The 13,692-nt window shown below is 47.7% G+C and overlaps 1 protein-coding gene across 4 annotated transcripts; it reads left to right on the top strand.

Annotated features, from left to right (window-relative positions):
- Positions 1 to 1,592: 1,592 nt before the first annotated feature.
- Positions 1,593 to 12,923, top strand: slc44a1b (solute carrier family 44 member 1b). 4 transcript variants are annotated; one of them, XM_029512204.1, is made up of 16 exons: positions 3,115 to 3,407; positions 3,757 to 3,846; positions 5,803 to 5,945; positions 6,130 to 6,266; positions 7,889 to 7,982; positions 8,052 to 8,221; positions 8,302 to 8,391; positions 8,477 to 8,625; positions 8,759 to 8,945; positions 9,055 to 9,223; positions 9,530 to 9,686; positions 9,855 to 9,938; positions 10,004 to 10,141; positions 10,387 to 10,623; positions 10,788 to 10,886; positions 12,709 to 12,923. In XM_029512204.1, the coding sequence occupies exons 1-16, from the start codon at positions 3,384 to 3,386 to the stop codon at positions 12,730 to 12,732; spliced, it is 1,992 nt and encodes a 663-aa protein (XP_029368064.1). In that variant the 5' UTR covers positions 3,115 to 3,383; the 3' UTR covers positions 12,733 to 12,923. The 4 variants fall into 4 exon arrangements, with proteins under 4 accessions (XP_029368062.1, XP_029368064.1, XP_029368063.1 ...); XM_029512202.1 differs by lacking the exons at positions 3,115 to 3,407; positions 12,709 to 12,923 and adding an exon at positions 1,593 to 1,646 and having other exon boundaries at positions 10,788 to 12,445; XM_029512203.1 differs by lacking the exon at positions 12,709 to 12,923 and having other exon boundaries at positions 10,788 to 12,445.
- The last annotated feature ends 769 nt before the right edge of the window (positions 12,924 to 13,692 follow it).

Below are 13,692 nucleotides of genomic sequence, written 5' to 3'. Positions count from 1 at the left end.
CCACTGTTGTTGCATAAAACCAGTTCATGTCTGATTTTGTTTAAATATTGTCATTTAGTTGATTATATAAAAATCTGTGCAATAGTTGGTGTCTCTGTATATCTCACCAAAACACATTTCTTCCAGAATAAAAGACATTCTGTCTCATGAGCAAAACTCACCCATCTTTTATTTTGTAATCGGAATTCTTCTCTTCTTCCGCTGAACTTACAAAGCGCTGGGGGGACTCTGACGTCATAGAGCCCGAACTTTTCACAATAAACAAAATTTTCAGCGATTCAGGTCACGTGGGATCAGTTAATGTACTAATGTGACTAATACCAATATTGATAATACCACTAATGCTAGTAATATTAATGCAACATCTACAACTATTTGATGGAGCCTCGAGGCTTTATTCACTTTACACATTCCTGCTTCTTAGCTGGCGTTGCCTGAGGCACTCCTAGCATCGTAGTGCTAAACCACACCGTAACCATGGTTACCAGGAGACACCAGAAAGAGAAGGTAAACAAAATAAACACAATAAACAACCGCAATTATCCAGAAAAAAAATAACTTTATTGAAAGTTGATGTCGATGATGATGAAGAAGACGGTGGTGATGAAGACCTGATCTTGCCAGCAGAAAAAATTATTCAGTTATTTTGTTGTTGTCAAAGTAACCAGATGTCACAAAATATTGATCGTCTTTCTACCATCAGCGTCAGCACAGCATCCGTGTCAGTTCAGGACCCAGGAATCTGGTCCCAGGACTCAGGACTCCAGACCCAGGCCCCCAGAGCTCAGGACTCCGGACCCAGGACTCAGGCGAAACAGTCTCATCTTGATCCAGACAGTCAGGTGACATTTATCTGTTTTTGTTTATGTTTACTAATGAGACACATTTATCACTGAGCCTTTAGGACCACCATACAAACAAAACCAGGAGAGAACAGAACTCAGACCTGAATCAGGATCAATTTGGTCCATACTGAAGGCACAGTGATGGACCTGAACTGAGACTCTGCCTCCCTCTGTTGGACTAAAATCGAACTACAGAGTGATCCCATGAGCGCCAGGCCGGTCTGAACAGCCGGGGCTCTGCAGTCATGTGACCAGCGAGAAGATAAACAGTGTCACCAGACCAGACTGACTCAGGACCAGTAGGATCAAGTCTGCATAAGGAGCATGCAGTCTGGATCCATTAAGCACGTCTTCTGCCCCCTCTTTCACCATCACTCATGTCCATCAGCACTTCCTGAGTCTTCCTGCTGACTGAACCTCATGTTGGACACCTGGACCACCAACATGTCCATTATCAACCTGACCTTTGACCTGAAAATACATTTTGAATTTATTAAAATTTCTGTGACATTAACTGAAAATCTACTGTAAGACATACACACAAACACACACACACACACACACACACACACACACTGCCTGGTACAACAGTAAACAATGAGACAAAGACTCTTTGTGTCTCTGCAGCCTGATCAGACTCACATTAGTGCTCGACTCAGTCTCACAGCCACACCACGACCTCCGGAATCCATCAGGACCTTCAACACTTCAAGATTCACCAGGACCTCTAGACCTGTTGACAGGAACATGGACCCCAAGCGCCTGTCGTCCAGCTCTCAGCAGGTTCACCTCAGGAAAAAGGTAAAGGACGGCTGTGTGTGTTCGTGTGAAGAATACATACATATATTCAGGTGCCACTTTGTTAGGGACACCTCTTTAGAACTGCCTGAATTTTTCATGTCATAAATTTAAAAAGTTCTGGAAACATCCTTTGAGGTAAGGGTCTCTATTGACATGATGACATCACACAGCTGCTGCCGGTTTTCTATTCGACAGAGATCTGGCAGGGTCTCTTTGGAGGTCAATGAATTCATCATCTTAAGGAAACCTGTCTGAGAAGATCTGAGCTTTGTGACCTTGAGCTATACTTCACTGTGTTAGGGTCACGACGACTGCTGTCTTTCAACAATGTTGAGTTGGTGTGATGTTGATGTAATGGGGCAAGAAATCTGCCCCATCAAATCTCCCCTTTATTGCTCATATGCTGCTGCAGACCATCAGCTTCAAGGTTGAATATGTTGAGTGTCAGAGTTGCTTTTCAAACCTCCATCCTTACAGCTGGTTCTTTGGGTTAGGGTTGAATCTCCTGCCTGTGACCTCTGACCTCTGGCATCAACAAGACATATTGACCCAGAACTTCAGCCTACTAGGTCACTTCTCTTTGTATGATCATCTTCTATGAACCTGGAGAAATTTGCAAACTGGACAGATCCAATCATTTTATTGGGCTACTGTTTCATGTCGAAGGGTCCAGAAGTCTCTGTCTCTCCCAGTTCCTCTCCTCTCTCTCTCTGTCCTCATCCTGCAGGTGGTGAATCACATTCTGGTTCTGCTCGAGGTTTCTGCCTCTCAAAGGAAGTTTTTCCTTGCCACTGTCACCAAGTGCTTGCTCATCGGGGGATCTGTTGGGTCTCTTTAAATCTCTATATTTAAAGTGCCTTGATGTAACTTTGTTATGATTTGGTGCTATGCAAATAAATCTGATGGTAAAAATCCAAATCAAATCAAATTTATTCTTAGATAATTATTCATAACAGAGTTACATTGAGGCTCTTTAGACAGAGCAGGTCTGGACCAAAGCCTTTATGGAGTTTAGAGACCCATAAAACAAATCCTCCAGGGAAAACTTCCTTTGAAGCAGAAACCTCAGACAGAGACACAACTGCACATTAAATCTAACAGCAGATGGCACAGTGGCACAGCGGTGACCACTGGGGTCTCACAGTTATAAGGTTCTATCCCGTGGCCCCGGGGCCCCTCTGTGTGAAGTCCAGGAGGTCTATCCAAGACCGGAAGTGTCTCAGTGGGCACGGTTTGTTGGTTCGATAAATATTTATTTATAAAAAGGGACATTTCTACCGGAGTTCTTCGGCACAAGGAACAGCGCCATACTCTCATTGGTCCACACTCAGCGGTAAATTCCGGTACTACACCTCCAGCTCGCTCTCCGCTCCCTCTCGAGCAGCAATTGCGCGTGCGCAATGAGATGAATGGCCGCTGCACCTGACGGCCCACCAAGAAGTGTGGCGGACAAATCCTCGGCCGTTAATCCCCGCTCGGTCCGGTAACCGGAGGACGCACCGATAGTAGCATGCTCAGCGGGCCGGAGCGCTCCATCTGACCGCACGGACCATTTCCGCTCCGGGCTCGGCCTCCGGGATCTCGCCGCTGCGCAGTGATTGCATGCGGGCAGAGCGCGCCGGGCTGTCCGTGTCCCCCCGCCCCCCCCCCCGGCCTGTCGGGCTGCAGACGCCGCCGCTGCTGAGCTGAAGCTCCGGGAGGCTCCGGGAGGCTCCAGGCACGTCCGTCCTAACTGCAATGGGATGCTGCGGTAGCGCGGAGGTAAGCCCGGTCCGGCCAGGCAGCCCCGGCCCGTCACTGTCCTCCTTCCTCTTCCCCCGCGGCTCCCTTTATCTCTGCACGGTTTGTTTATTTTTTCACCGGGAAAGGGAAACCGGTCCCGGGAGCAGCGAGGGCCGAGCCGGGATTAGAGCCAGCAGCCTAATCCAATTAGCGGGTCACCGGGACCCGAGAACTGGACCGTAAACAGCCGGCCGGAGCTCTGGTCCACTGTGGGGGAGCAGATTAGAGCCGAGCCGGGTCAACAGGCCGGACAGCTGGAGTGTGTGTGTGGGGAAGCTGTGACCGGACCGGACCGGCTCTACTGTGACCGTGTCTCTGTGTCTTTCAGAGGACAAAGAGAGAATGGAGACCGCTGGAGGACCGGAGCTGCACCGACCTGCCCTGGTTCCTGCTCTTCGCCATCTTCTGCGTCGGCATGGTAACCACAGTCCACCACAGTCCACCACAGTCCACCTCAGTCCACCTCAGTCCACTTCAGTCCACCGCAGTCCACCGCAGTCCACCACGGTTCACCACAGTCCACCGCAGTCCACCGCAGTCCACCTCAGTCCACCTCAGTCCACTTCAGTCCACCGCAGTCCACCTCAGTCCACCTCGGTTCACCACAGTCCACCACAGTCCACCTCAGTCCACCTCAGTCCACCACAGTCCACCTCAGTCCACCTCAGTCCACCACAGTCCACCACAGTCCACCACAGTCCACCTCAGTCCACCACAGTCCACCTCAGTCCACTTCAGTCCACCGCAGTCCACCACAGTCCACCTTGGTTCACCACAATCCACCACAATCCACCACGGTCCACCACAATCCACCACGGTCCACCACGGTCCACCACGGTCCACCACGGTCCACCGCAGTCCACCGCAGTCCACCGCAGTCCACCACAGTCCACCACAGTCCACCGCAGTCCACCGCAGTCCACCACAGTCCACCGCAATCCACTACAGTACAGGACAGATTGATGTGGATCAGGTTGCGGATCAGTTTGTGGACCAGGTTTTGGACCAGGTTGTGGACATGACGTAAAAGCATATGTAAAAGACGTGACGAACTAGAGAGGGAAAGAGGGAGAGGAAGGGAGGGGGGGACAGGTAACCCCAGGAAGAAGTCGAGTGAGTGACGGGATGGTAGAGACAGAACCGAGAACTTGTACTGGAGCAGAAATTATCAAAGGATGTATTCTGTTTCATTAATTGCAAAAATTCATTTTTACTTTTAAAACTCCACTTTTACTTGAGTAAAGGAGTTGAATCAGTACTTCTAATTTTACCGGAGTATTTTTTTGTATCTCTCCTTCTACTTAAGCACAGAATATGAGTACTTTTGCCACCTTTGTTGTGGACCCGTAGTGGATCGGGTTGTGGAGCCATAGTGCATCAGGTTGTGGACATGTCTCTGCCTGTCCTTGGACAGTGCAACTGCGTCAGGCTTTGTCTTCATCCTGTTTTCTCTGCATCGTCATGGTAACAGTGAAAAACAGGTCAATATTTTAAATACCTCCATCATTCGTCGTAGATTTTCTTTAATCCTTATTTATCAAAGTTTTCATTTGAAAAATTAGATTTTTGGTAAAAGGCAGGAAACGCAGCAGGTCCACCGACTAACACGGACTCTGTCGCTTTCCGGGTTCTGTTGATCACGACGGTCTCCTCGAATCTTCAGCAGGAAAATCAGGACCAGCAGCGCCTGAGAAGGTTCCTCCTCTGAGTTGTTTGAGAAGTCTCATCGATCCTGATACTGTGTTCAGGAGGACAGACAGACAGTCAAGGGTTACGGTCCTCCTGTCCAACTTCCGGTCTGACCTCAGTGATTCGTCACCTTCAGTTCTTTGTGCAGTGGCCGTCTGGTTCTGAGACAGTTTGGTCCCATGGCGCCGTTTCAAGGTCAGTGGTGGTAGACGTCAATGATTGGTGGTGAGCCTGGAGCCCAGCGTCCCATCAGGACTTTGAACCCGAGTCCATCACCGGGTCCAGGTTTACGACCTGAAGCCTGCAGGTCATAGAAAATACTTGATGCAGCCAGTCGGACTCAGAGCAGAAGTGTGACTTTCGTATTTGTAAGACAGTCGGACTAAACAATGAGGCGAGCTCCTCTGTGCACCGCGGACAAGTATTCCAGTGATTGGTCCAAACTCCTGCTGGAGGTCAGCCGGTTTGTTTTTGTTAGCTGAGGAGCTATGTTGTGTCAGTCCTCCACCCATGGGCCTGTGAGACGTTGGTGATGTGCTGTCCTATTGCTAACATCACCCAGTTTGAAGGGACATGTCCCCGGTCTGAAGCAGCTGTCAGTCAGTGACCTCAACGCTCACCTGTTTTTGGATCCTACTGGTTGGACAGTTGTGTCTGTGTCACTAACTGTTTTCCTGTCACGTAGGGAAGCATTTGCGGCTTCACCATCGTCACCGGCGGCGCCGCTCGCCTTGTCTTTGGATATGACAGCTACGGCAACACTTGTGGTCAACGCAATGAGCAGATAGAGGGTGTCAGGCTCAGCGGCCTTGACCACAGGGACAGGAAGTAAGTCTGGTCAGGTTGTGTGTTTTTTATACTGCTGGCCTCTGATTGTTTTGTCTTTAATAACTGTGGAGTGTTGTTTTACTCTGCTGTGTAGTGATGTGTGGCTTACTACAGTGATCCCCAATCAAACAGCTGATTGGCTGTCTGAGCTGATCATTAGTGAGCCTCTACTTTCTGTCTGCAGGTTCGTCTTCTTTCTGGATCCCTGCAACATCGACATTGTTCAGAGGAAAATCAAGTCCATGGCACTGTGTGTGTCTCTGTGTCCCACCGAGGAATTGAAGACCTACCAGGACCTCAAGACTTTTGCCATGGTCAACGGTGAGGTCATCACTGTGTCACATGACTCATAGCACATCTGAACATATGATGTCAGGACAAACTGGGTCAGTAGGTGAGGTTCATTGATGTGGTCCTGGTCCTCAGGGTCTGGACAGACTCTGTGGATTCTGTGTGTCTGTGTCCGTGTCCGTGTGCATGTGTGGTTATAAAGACAGCAGTGATTTCAGCAGTTGTCCTGACACACTCCATCACATCATTATGGTGATTTCATGTCTGCACATCAGTACACAGTACTGTTATCACAGTGACACACAGTGACACACAGTGACACACAATGACAAAGGCAGCATTAAGTGAGTGTGTGTCTATGTCACGTACTCGGTACCACTCGGCTCCATCAGCTGTGAAACGTGACAGACACGTTCGATCATGTGACTTCAGTGTTCCCCTAGTAGCCATGTTGGACTGAAGCACAACTGTGTCTCCATCAGTCTCTGCTCTTGGAGACAGTCTGGACCTGGACTCAGGTATCGGCCCTCATCTGTGTCCTGGTCTGAGAGGTTACTCAAGATCGGGGATGTGGCAGAATCATCGTAACTAGGGGTGTAACGATTATTGATTTATATTCTTGTGATCCAACTGCATCAATCTTTGCAATTGATCAAGCAAATTGGCATTCCGGACAACATATATAGATTAAAATAGTTTGAAATGGTAAAGAATACATTTTCATTGATATTTGGAAACTGCACATTTAATTTAAACACAAAAATGGTATGGATGTGTGTTTGTTTTTAGCACTTAAGACATGTTAAACGTTACTCGATTCAGTCTGCCTGTCTGTAACGTCATCAGCACGCAGCAACAGCAGCGCAAAACTCTGAACAACAAAACGCAGCATGGTGGAGGAGACAGCGAGAAAGAAATTTACAAGCCACCTTTTCGATCCTGTATGTGGAAACATTTTGGCTTTTGCAAAGATGGGGGTTTTCCAAATAAGTCGGTCGCTGTTTGTAGAATATGGAGAAGCTAAATAAAAAACCTTGACAAATCTTTCCAACCATCTACTAAGGGGCCATGGGATTAAACAAAAGGCAGACCAGGCACCTCTCCTGAAGAGATGTCGGCTGAACTTTATTTTTAGATGAAAACTGTATTATTTTTATGTTGAAAATAACAGCAGAATTAGCAGCTAAATATGCTGTTAATTCAACCTGAAGAAATGTTGGTTGCACTTTATTGTGTACTGTTTATATTGAAAATGATAGCAGAAGGATAACCTTCTGGTTGCACTTCATTCAAATAAAAGGTTCATGTATTTGCCATTTATTGTTTGCTTGTTTATAATATCCATAATTAATTTAAACCTGATTTCCTTACAAGATACAACTAGGATTTATTTCAGTCACACTGGTTGAATTTTTGGCTAAAAAGTTACTGAATCGATTTCAAGTCACTGTGTGGATCAAATATCAGATCGTTCTAACCAAGATCATCCTCAAATCGGCAACCATGAATCGTGATTCGAATCGAATTGTTGTTAAAGTAAATCGTTACACCCCTAATAGAAACTACTGAGAGGACTGTATCTGTGTTTGGGTGCTTTTGGTTGGTTGGTAAGTGATGTGCATGACATCATGAGGTGTGTCTCTGTGTTTCAGGCTCTGAGCTGTGCTCCTACGATTTAGCAGGTCATAAATATCCAGGTCTACCTGAGAGGTTCTCCAAGTGTCCCAAACTTCCTGTTCCTCCCAGGTACGTCCAGTTCTTAACTGCACACACCATCTTTGACTGACCTCTGACCGCTGACCTTTCTCTCCTCAGCAAGCCGTTGCCTTTGTTTAACCGCTGCACTCCAGTGGATATTTCCTGTTATGCGAAGTTTGCGGAGGCCGTAGTGACGTTTGTGGGCGATAACAGCGTCCTCCATCGGCTGATCGCCGGCGTCGCTGCCAGTAAAGAGATCATCGTGGGCCTGTGTGTGCTTGCTCTGGGTGAGACAAACAGACACAATGTCCTGAGATGTTGTGATGTTTCTCGCCACAACCTCTGACCTCTGAACTCTGTCTCTCAGTCCTCTCCATGATCCTCATGGTGATCATCCGGTACATCTCCGCCATCCTCATCTGGATACTCACTTCGCTGGTTGTACTTGGGTCCCTAGGTGAGGTCACTTCCTGTCCCCTTGTGCCTTTCCCTCACAAACCAACAGATAAACTGAAGACTGACTGTGTTGTGTTGTTGTGTAGCGGGGACCAGTGTCCTCTGGTGGCTCTACATCGATCACCGGCTGTACGGAAACGACACTTCTCCCAAGGAGGCGAAGCAGGAGGTGGAAATCAACAGGGACAGCGGACAGGCGCTGCTTGTCTACGCAGTAGCCGCCACTGTCTTCACCGTATGTGACTCTGCTGGAGTGTGTGTGTGTTTGTGTGTCCAAAACCACACGAGGTTTTATGGACTGACTGACGCTGGAAACCAAGTATACATCTGAAAACCTGGTCCAGGTCTTGACCCGGTCTCTGTTTCAGATCATCCTGTTGCTGCTGATGCTGTTCATGAGGAAGCGAGTGGCTCTCACCATCGCTCTGTTCCACGTGGCAGGAAAAGTCTTCATCCACCTCCCCCTGCTCACCCTGCAGCCGTTCATTACCTTCCTTGCCCTCCTGTTCTTCTGGATCTACTGGATCCTGGTCCTTCTGTTCTTGGGAACCACAGGTCAGCGTGAACCATCAAATTTCAACAAATACCATCATGTTTGAGTCACGCCTGCAGAAAAGGTCCCGGTACTGGTCTCAGCCCCCTGCTGGTCTACCACTGTTTGCAGGAAACCCAGTCCAGAATGAGGAGACAGGGCTGACAGAGTTCAGACTGACAGGCCCCCTTCAGTACCTGACCTGGTACCACGCTGTGGGTCTGGTCTGGATCAGTGAGTTCATCTTGGCCTGTCAGCAAATGACTGTGGCTGGAGCTGTGGTGACCTATTATTTCACCAGGTATATTCTGCACAACTGTAACATGCCTGTTACACACCGGAAAGAATAGTGTATATATATATATATATATATATATATATATATATATATATATATATATATATATATATATATATATATATATATATACTATATTTATGTCCTGATATATAAATCATCATCTGAAACATTAAGTTAACCACTTTTTTTACTCTGTGCCATCATCACAATTTGCAATATATATGTATTACTTTTGTAAATACTTTTTGCTTCGTTTTTCTGGTTCTCTGACTGACAAATTACATTAAAAAGGACTTCCTGTTTCAGGGACAAGAACCGGCTCCCTGTGACCCCAATTCTGTCTTCGGTCCTGAGGCTGGTCCGGTATCACCTGGGCACAGTAGCTAAAGGATCCTTCATCATCACACTGGTCAAGATCCCCAGACTTATCCTCATGTACATCCACAACCAGCTCAAAGGAAAGGTACAGGAAGTACAGTGTGAGAAACCAGGTCAGAGGTCAGGAGACCCCCAGGTTAGGTTGTTTGGTCTTTTGGAGGGAAACTGGTGGCCAGCCAATACAAGGTTAAAGAGAGTGAAGCACAGTCCTGTGATCGTCATCATCATCACTGTATCATGTGATGTGTTTCAGGAGAACGCATGTGCTCGCTGTCTGCTGAAAACCTGTATCTGCTGTCTGTGGTGTTTGGAGAAGTGCCTCAACTATCTCAATCAGGTAACTCTGTCTGTCCCTCCAAACACGCACACATATCCCTCTCTTACCTTGGTTGAATTTCCCAGAATGCATATGCAGCCACAGCCATCAACAGCACCAGTTTCTGCACATCTGCTCGTGACGCCTTCGTGATCCTGGTGGAAAACGCTCTTCGTGTTGCCACAATCAATGCTATTGGAGACTTTGTGCTCTTCCTGGGGAAGGTGAGGTGGATTCTGTACATCAGTGGTTCCCAACCGCTGTGCTGCGGCATATAGGCGTGCAGCGGAAGACCACCCAACCTCACTCAAACGGCACGCCAGTACCAATCAGGTGAAACTGGACAATCCTCCATGGCACACCCACGCACCTTGGCACAGCGGTTGGGAACCATTGCTGTACAGAACATCAGAACATCGGCTGATGAGAGCCCAACCTTCCTCTCTCTGACCCATATCCTTGTGCTCAGATCCTGATAGTCACAACAACGGCGTTTGCTGGTGTCCTGCTCCTGAACTACCAGCGGGATTATGCCGAGTGGCTGCTGCCGCTCATCATCGTGTGTCTCTTCTCCTTCCTGGTGGCTCATTGCTTCCTGTCTATCTTCGAGATCGTGGTGGACGTCCTCTTCCTCTGTTTCGCCATCGACACCAAGTACAATGACGGCACACCAGGGAAGGAGTTCTTCATGGACAAGGCTTTGATGGTGAGACACCTGGACAGGGAGGTCTGTACGTCATATGTCCGGTCTATGGCCATGTGAGCAGTCAGGTGATCGATCATGTTATGAAACAGGTGATCTGCCAGATGATAAGTCTTGAGTAACTTGATCTACCTTTCGGCCCCCAATGCCCCTCCCCTGTCCCGCAGGAATTTGTAGAGAGCAGCCGGCGGCTAGAGCGAGCAGTGGAACGTGGGCGGAACCGGGTGAAGGAGGTGGTTTCGGAGGGGGCAGAGATGAAGCCCATGGTGAGTGACAACGGTGGAGGGGGTGTGGCCAGGTGGAACAGATCGTCAGAGGAGATGGGGGCGGGGCCTGGAGCAGAGTGGGAGGTTCTTCAAGAGTTTCAGGTATATTACCTGCTAGTGGGAGTCCTGGTGGACTGGGTGCTGACGGAGCAGAGTGGCTTCATCCTCTGTCTCAGCGAGGACGTTGTCCTCTTCCTCTGTGTCTACCTGCCCACCTCCACCCTCTTCCTGTTTGTCAGCCTGCTGCACACACCAAGCTCTGCCCCCTCTGCCACCACCGCCAAATCAGCTGCTGTCACAGCCACATGCTGACAGACCTGTGCCAGCTAAAACATGCTAACAGACACTGTCCTGAGCATGCTTATTTGATCATGATCTGTCACCATCATCACCATCATCATCATCATCATCATCATCATCATCATCATCATCATCATCTTTATCTTTCCTTGACTCCAATTTTATTTTTTTACTTTTGTATCTTTTCCATTTTTTACTCTGTGTGTTTGTTTTGGGCCTTGTTTTCTCACCATGGTGCTTTAAAGACTCAGCAGGTTCAGGTCCAGGTCCAAATTATGGTTAATTTACTGGTCCAGCAGAGGGCTCTCACACCAGTTGATCCTGATTAGTTTCCATGGCAACGCTGAGTGGTTGCTGACCAACCTACCTCCTCCTTTGTGATGAATGTTGTGCCAAAGAGGACGAAGGTTTGATGTTTGAAGGATGTTACAATAGTGGACTCTGGAAGTCTAGCTCCAATTCTTTCTGGTCCCTCAGACATCCAGGTTCAGAAACACGTTTGCTCTGAATCATGACTGTTTTCTAAAACGATGAGGAGCTAAAAGGTTCCTGGGCTTTGTCTATTATTTACTGACTGCGGCCTGAAGGGAGATTTCTAATTATGTCGCAGATGTATGAGCAATCACTGTAACTGCAATAAACTGCCAGTTTGTTGGTGGAGATGAGAAGAAAACAAAGGCCATACAACAATAATTTATTTTCAGCATTAATGTTGGCTAAAGTTAAGACTTTGTCTTCATCGCAGCTTTCATAGGTGTTCTGCTCCTTTTCCATCTCAAAGCTAGAATTCTCGATTAGCACAATGTTAATGCATACAGCTACAAATTAAAGAAAAGTATCAGGCCACACTGGAGAGAAAACTGGAGCTTTGAGAATATAGTGGGGGGTAAAAAGAAATTCTGCAGTAAGTACTGCCATATGGTTTTTTTTCCTCAAAAAAAATCAACTTAATTCTTCACATATTTCAATGTTTTCATATAATATTATAACCCTAACATGGCTGCTGCGGTGCTTGGCAGAGGGTTAGGGTTAGACCTTGCCCACAGAGTCCCCCACATGAGCAGAAACAGTTTTGAGTGTTGAGCAACAGCCCAGTAGCGTTTTGTTTTGTTTTTAAGCCTGGTTCTTCTGTTCATCTAAAGGCTTCTGGGGAAAGTTCTTGTCCACATATTATTCACAATTTTGTTTTTCTTGTAATAGTCTGGGAACCCCTCAAGGTTCAGGATCTGCATCCACATCCACTTATACAAAGCAGTGAGTTGCCTGATGGAAAATAAAGGTGAAGGAAACAGTGGTGATGTTTGTGTATTGTAGATTATGGGGCACTGAAACCCAGAATCTGATCCACCTGCCCCTTGGTGACTCTTTAGTCCAGGGTCTGCAACTTACAATCAAAACCCTGCTGACTTCTTTTAAATACCTGACTACCCATGATACGCTCTTCTTATCCCATCACCATAACAACCAGCTGTAATGTACCAGGTGGACTGGTCATTAACCGGTGGACTGGTTTGTGTTGCAGGCTCCGGGGACAAGTTCGGCCTGACGACGCTGAGCTGCCGGACAGACAGAGACATTCCAGAAGTTTATTTTTGCCAACGTGTGACATGTTTACTGTTTGAGTCCAGGGAAAACGATATTTTAATAGGAACTAAAACGTAACACGGTAATGAAGCACTTTATAACGAAGCGCTGCAGATTTTAAACCGGCTGATGCATCTTTTCGTAGTGATGTCGTTTTTTACGAAACAGCCGCTTTCCTTTGTTCTGGAGACGACCCGAGACACGCCACCGCAGCCGGATGCCATGTTGGATGTGTCGACAGCCATAAAGCACCGCATCTGATTGGTGAATGGGGATAGGAGTGTGTCAGTCCGCTGACCAGCTGTGAACACGTTGCAAGCTCATCGATACATCTGATTGGTTCACAGCCACCAATCCATCAGCTCCTCAGGACCTTGTCCAGGCCGGGGTCAGTCTCCGGTCCATGGACCAGAGTTTGGGCACGCGAATCAATGCCCTGAGTCTGATTGGTTCATTTCAGAGTCACATGTCTTTTAAGCCAATGGATTCTTGTGATTAGGCGTTACCTGACCGTGGCTGTTCCCGACGGAAAACCGAAGGAGAAAGTGGGAGAAGACGTGTGTGGGCGGAGCTTCCTGTGGGGTTGACGACTCAGCAATAAAACAAACTGTGTCATGTGACCGCATCATCAACTAGTCTTCCTGCTTCAGTTTGCTCACGTGGTTAAGGTTTATGTCCAGAGGTCAGGGATTGGTCAGCAGGTGGTGAAAGGGGCGGAGTCGCTGTAGAGCTGGAGCTGAATCCAAACATCCTCCAGACGAACCCTGTCCGATGGAGGGCATGACGCAGCTGATGAGCTGATCCAGATGCAGTCAGGTGGATCAGGACTCACTCTTTTTTCAGTCCAGGTCCAGGACTCTGAATACTCGCAGTTGTTTGTCATGTGACCAGTACAGGATCTAGTTTTTAAGAACTCCCTTTC

The sequence above is a fragment of the Echeneis naucrates genome, chromosome 10, assembly GCF_900963305.1.
Source record: "Echeneis naucrates chromosome 10, fEcheNa1.1, whole genome shotgun sequence".
Taxonomy (NCBI): Eukaryota; Metazoa; Chordata; class Actinopteri; order Carangiformes; family Echeneidae; genus Echeneis; species Echeneis naucrates.
This window is presented reverse-complemented; position numbering and strand designations above follow the sequence as displayed.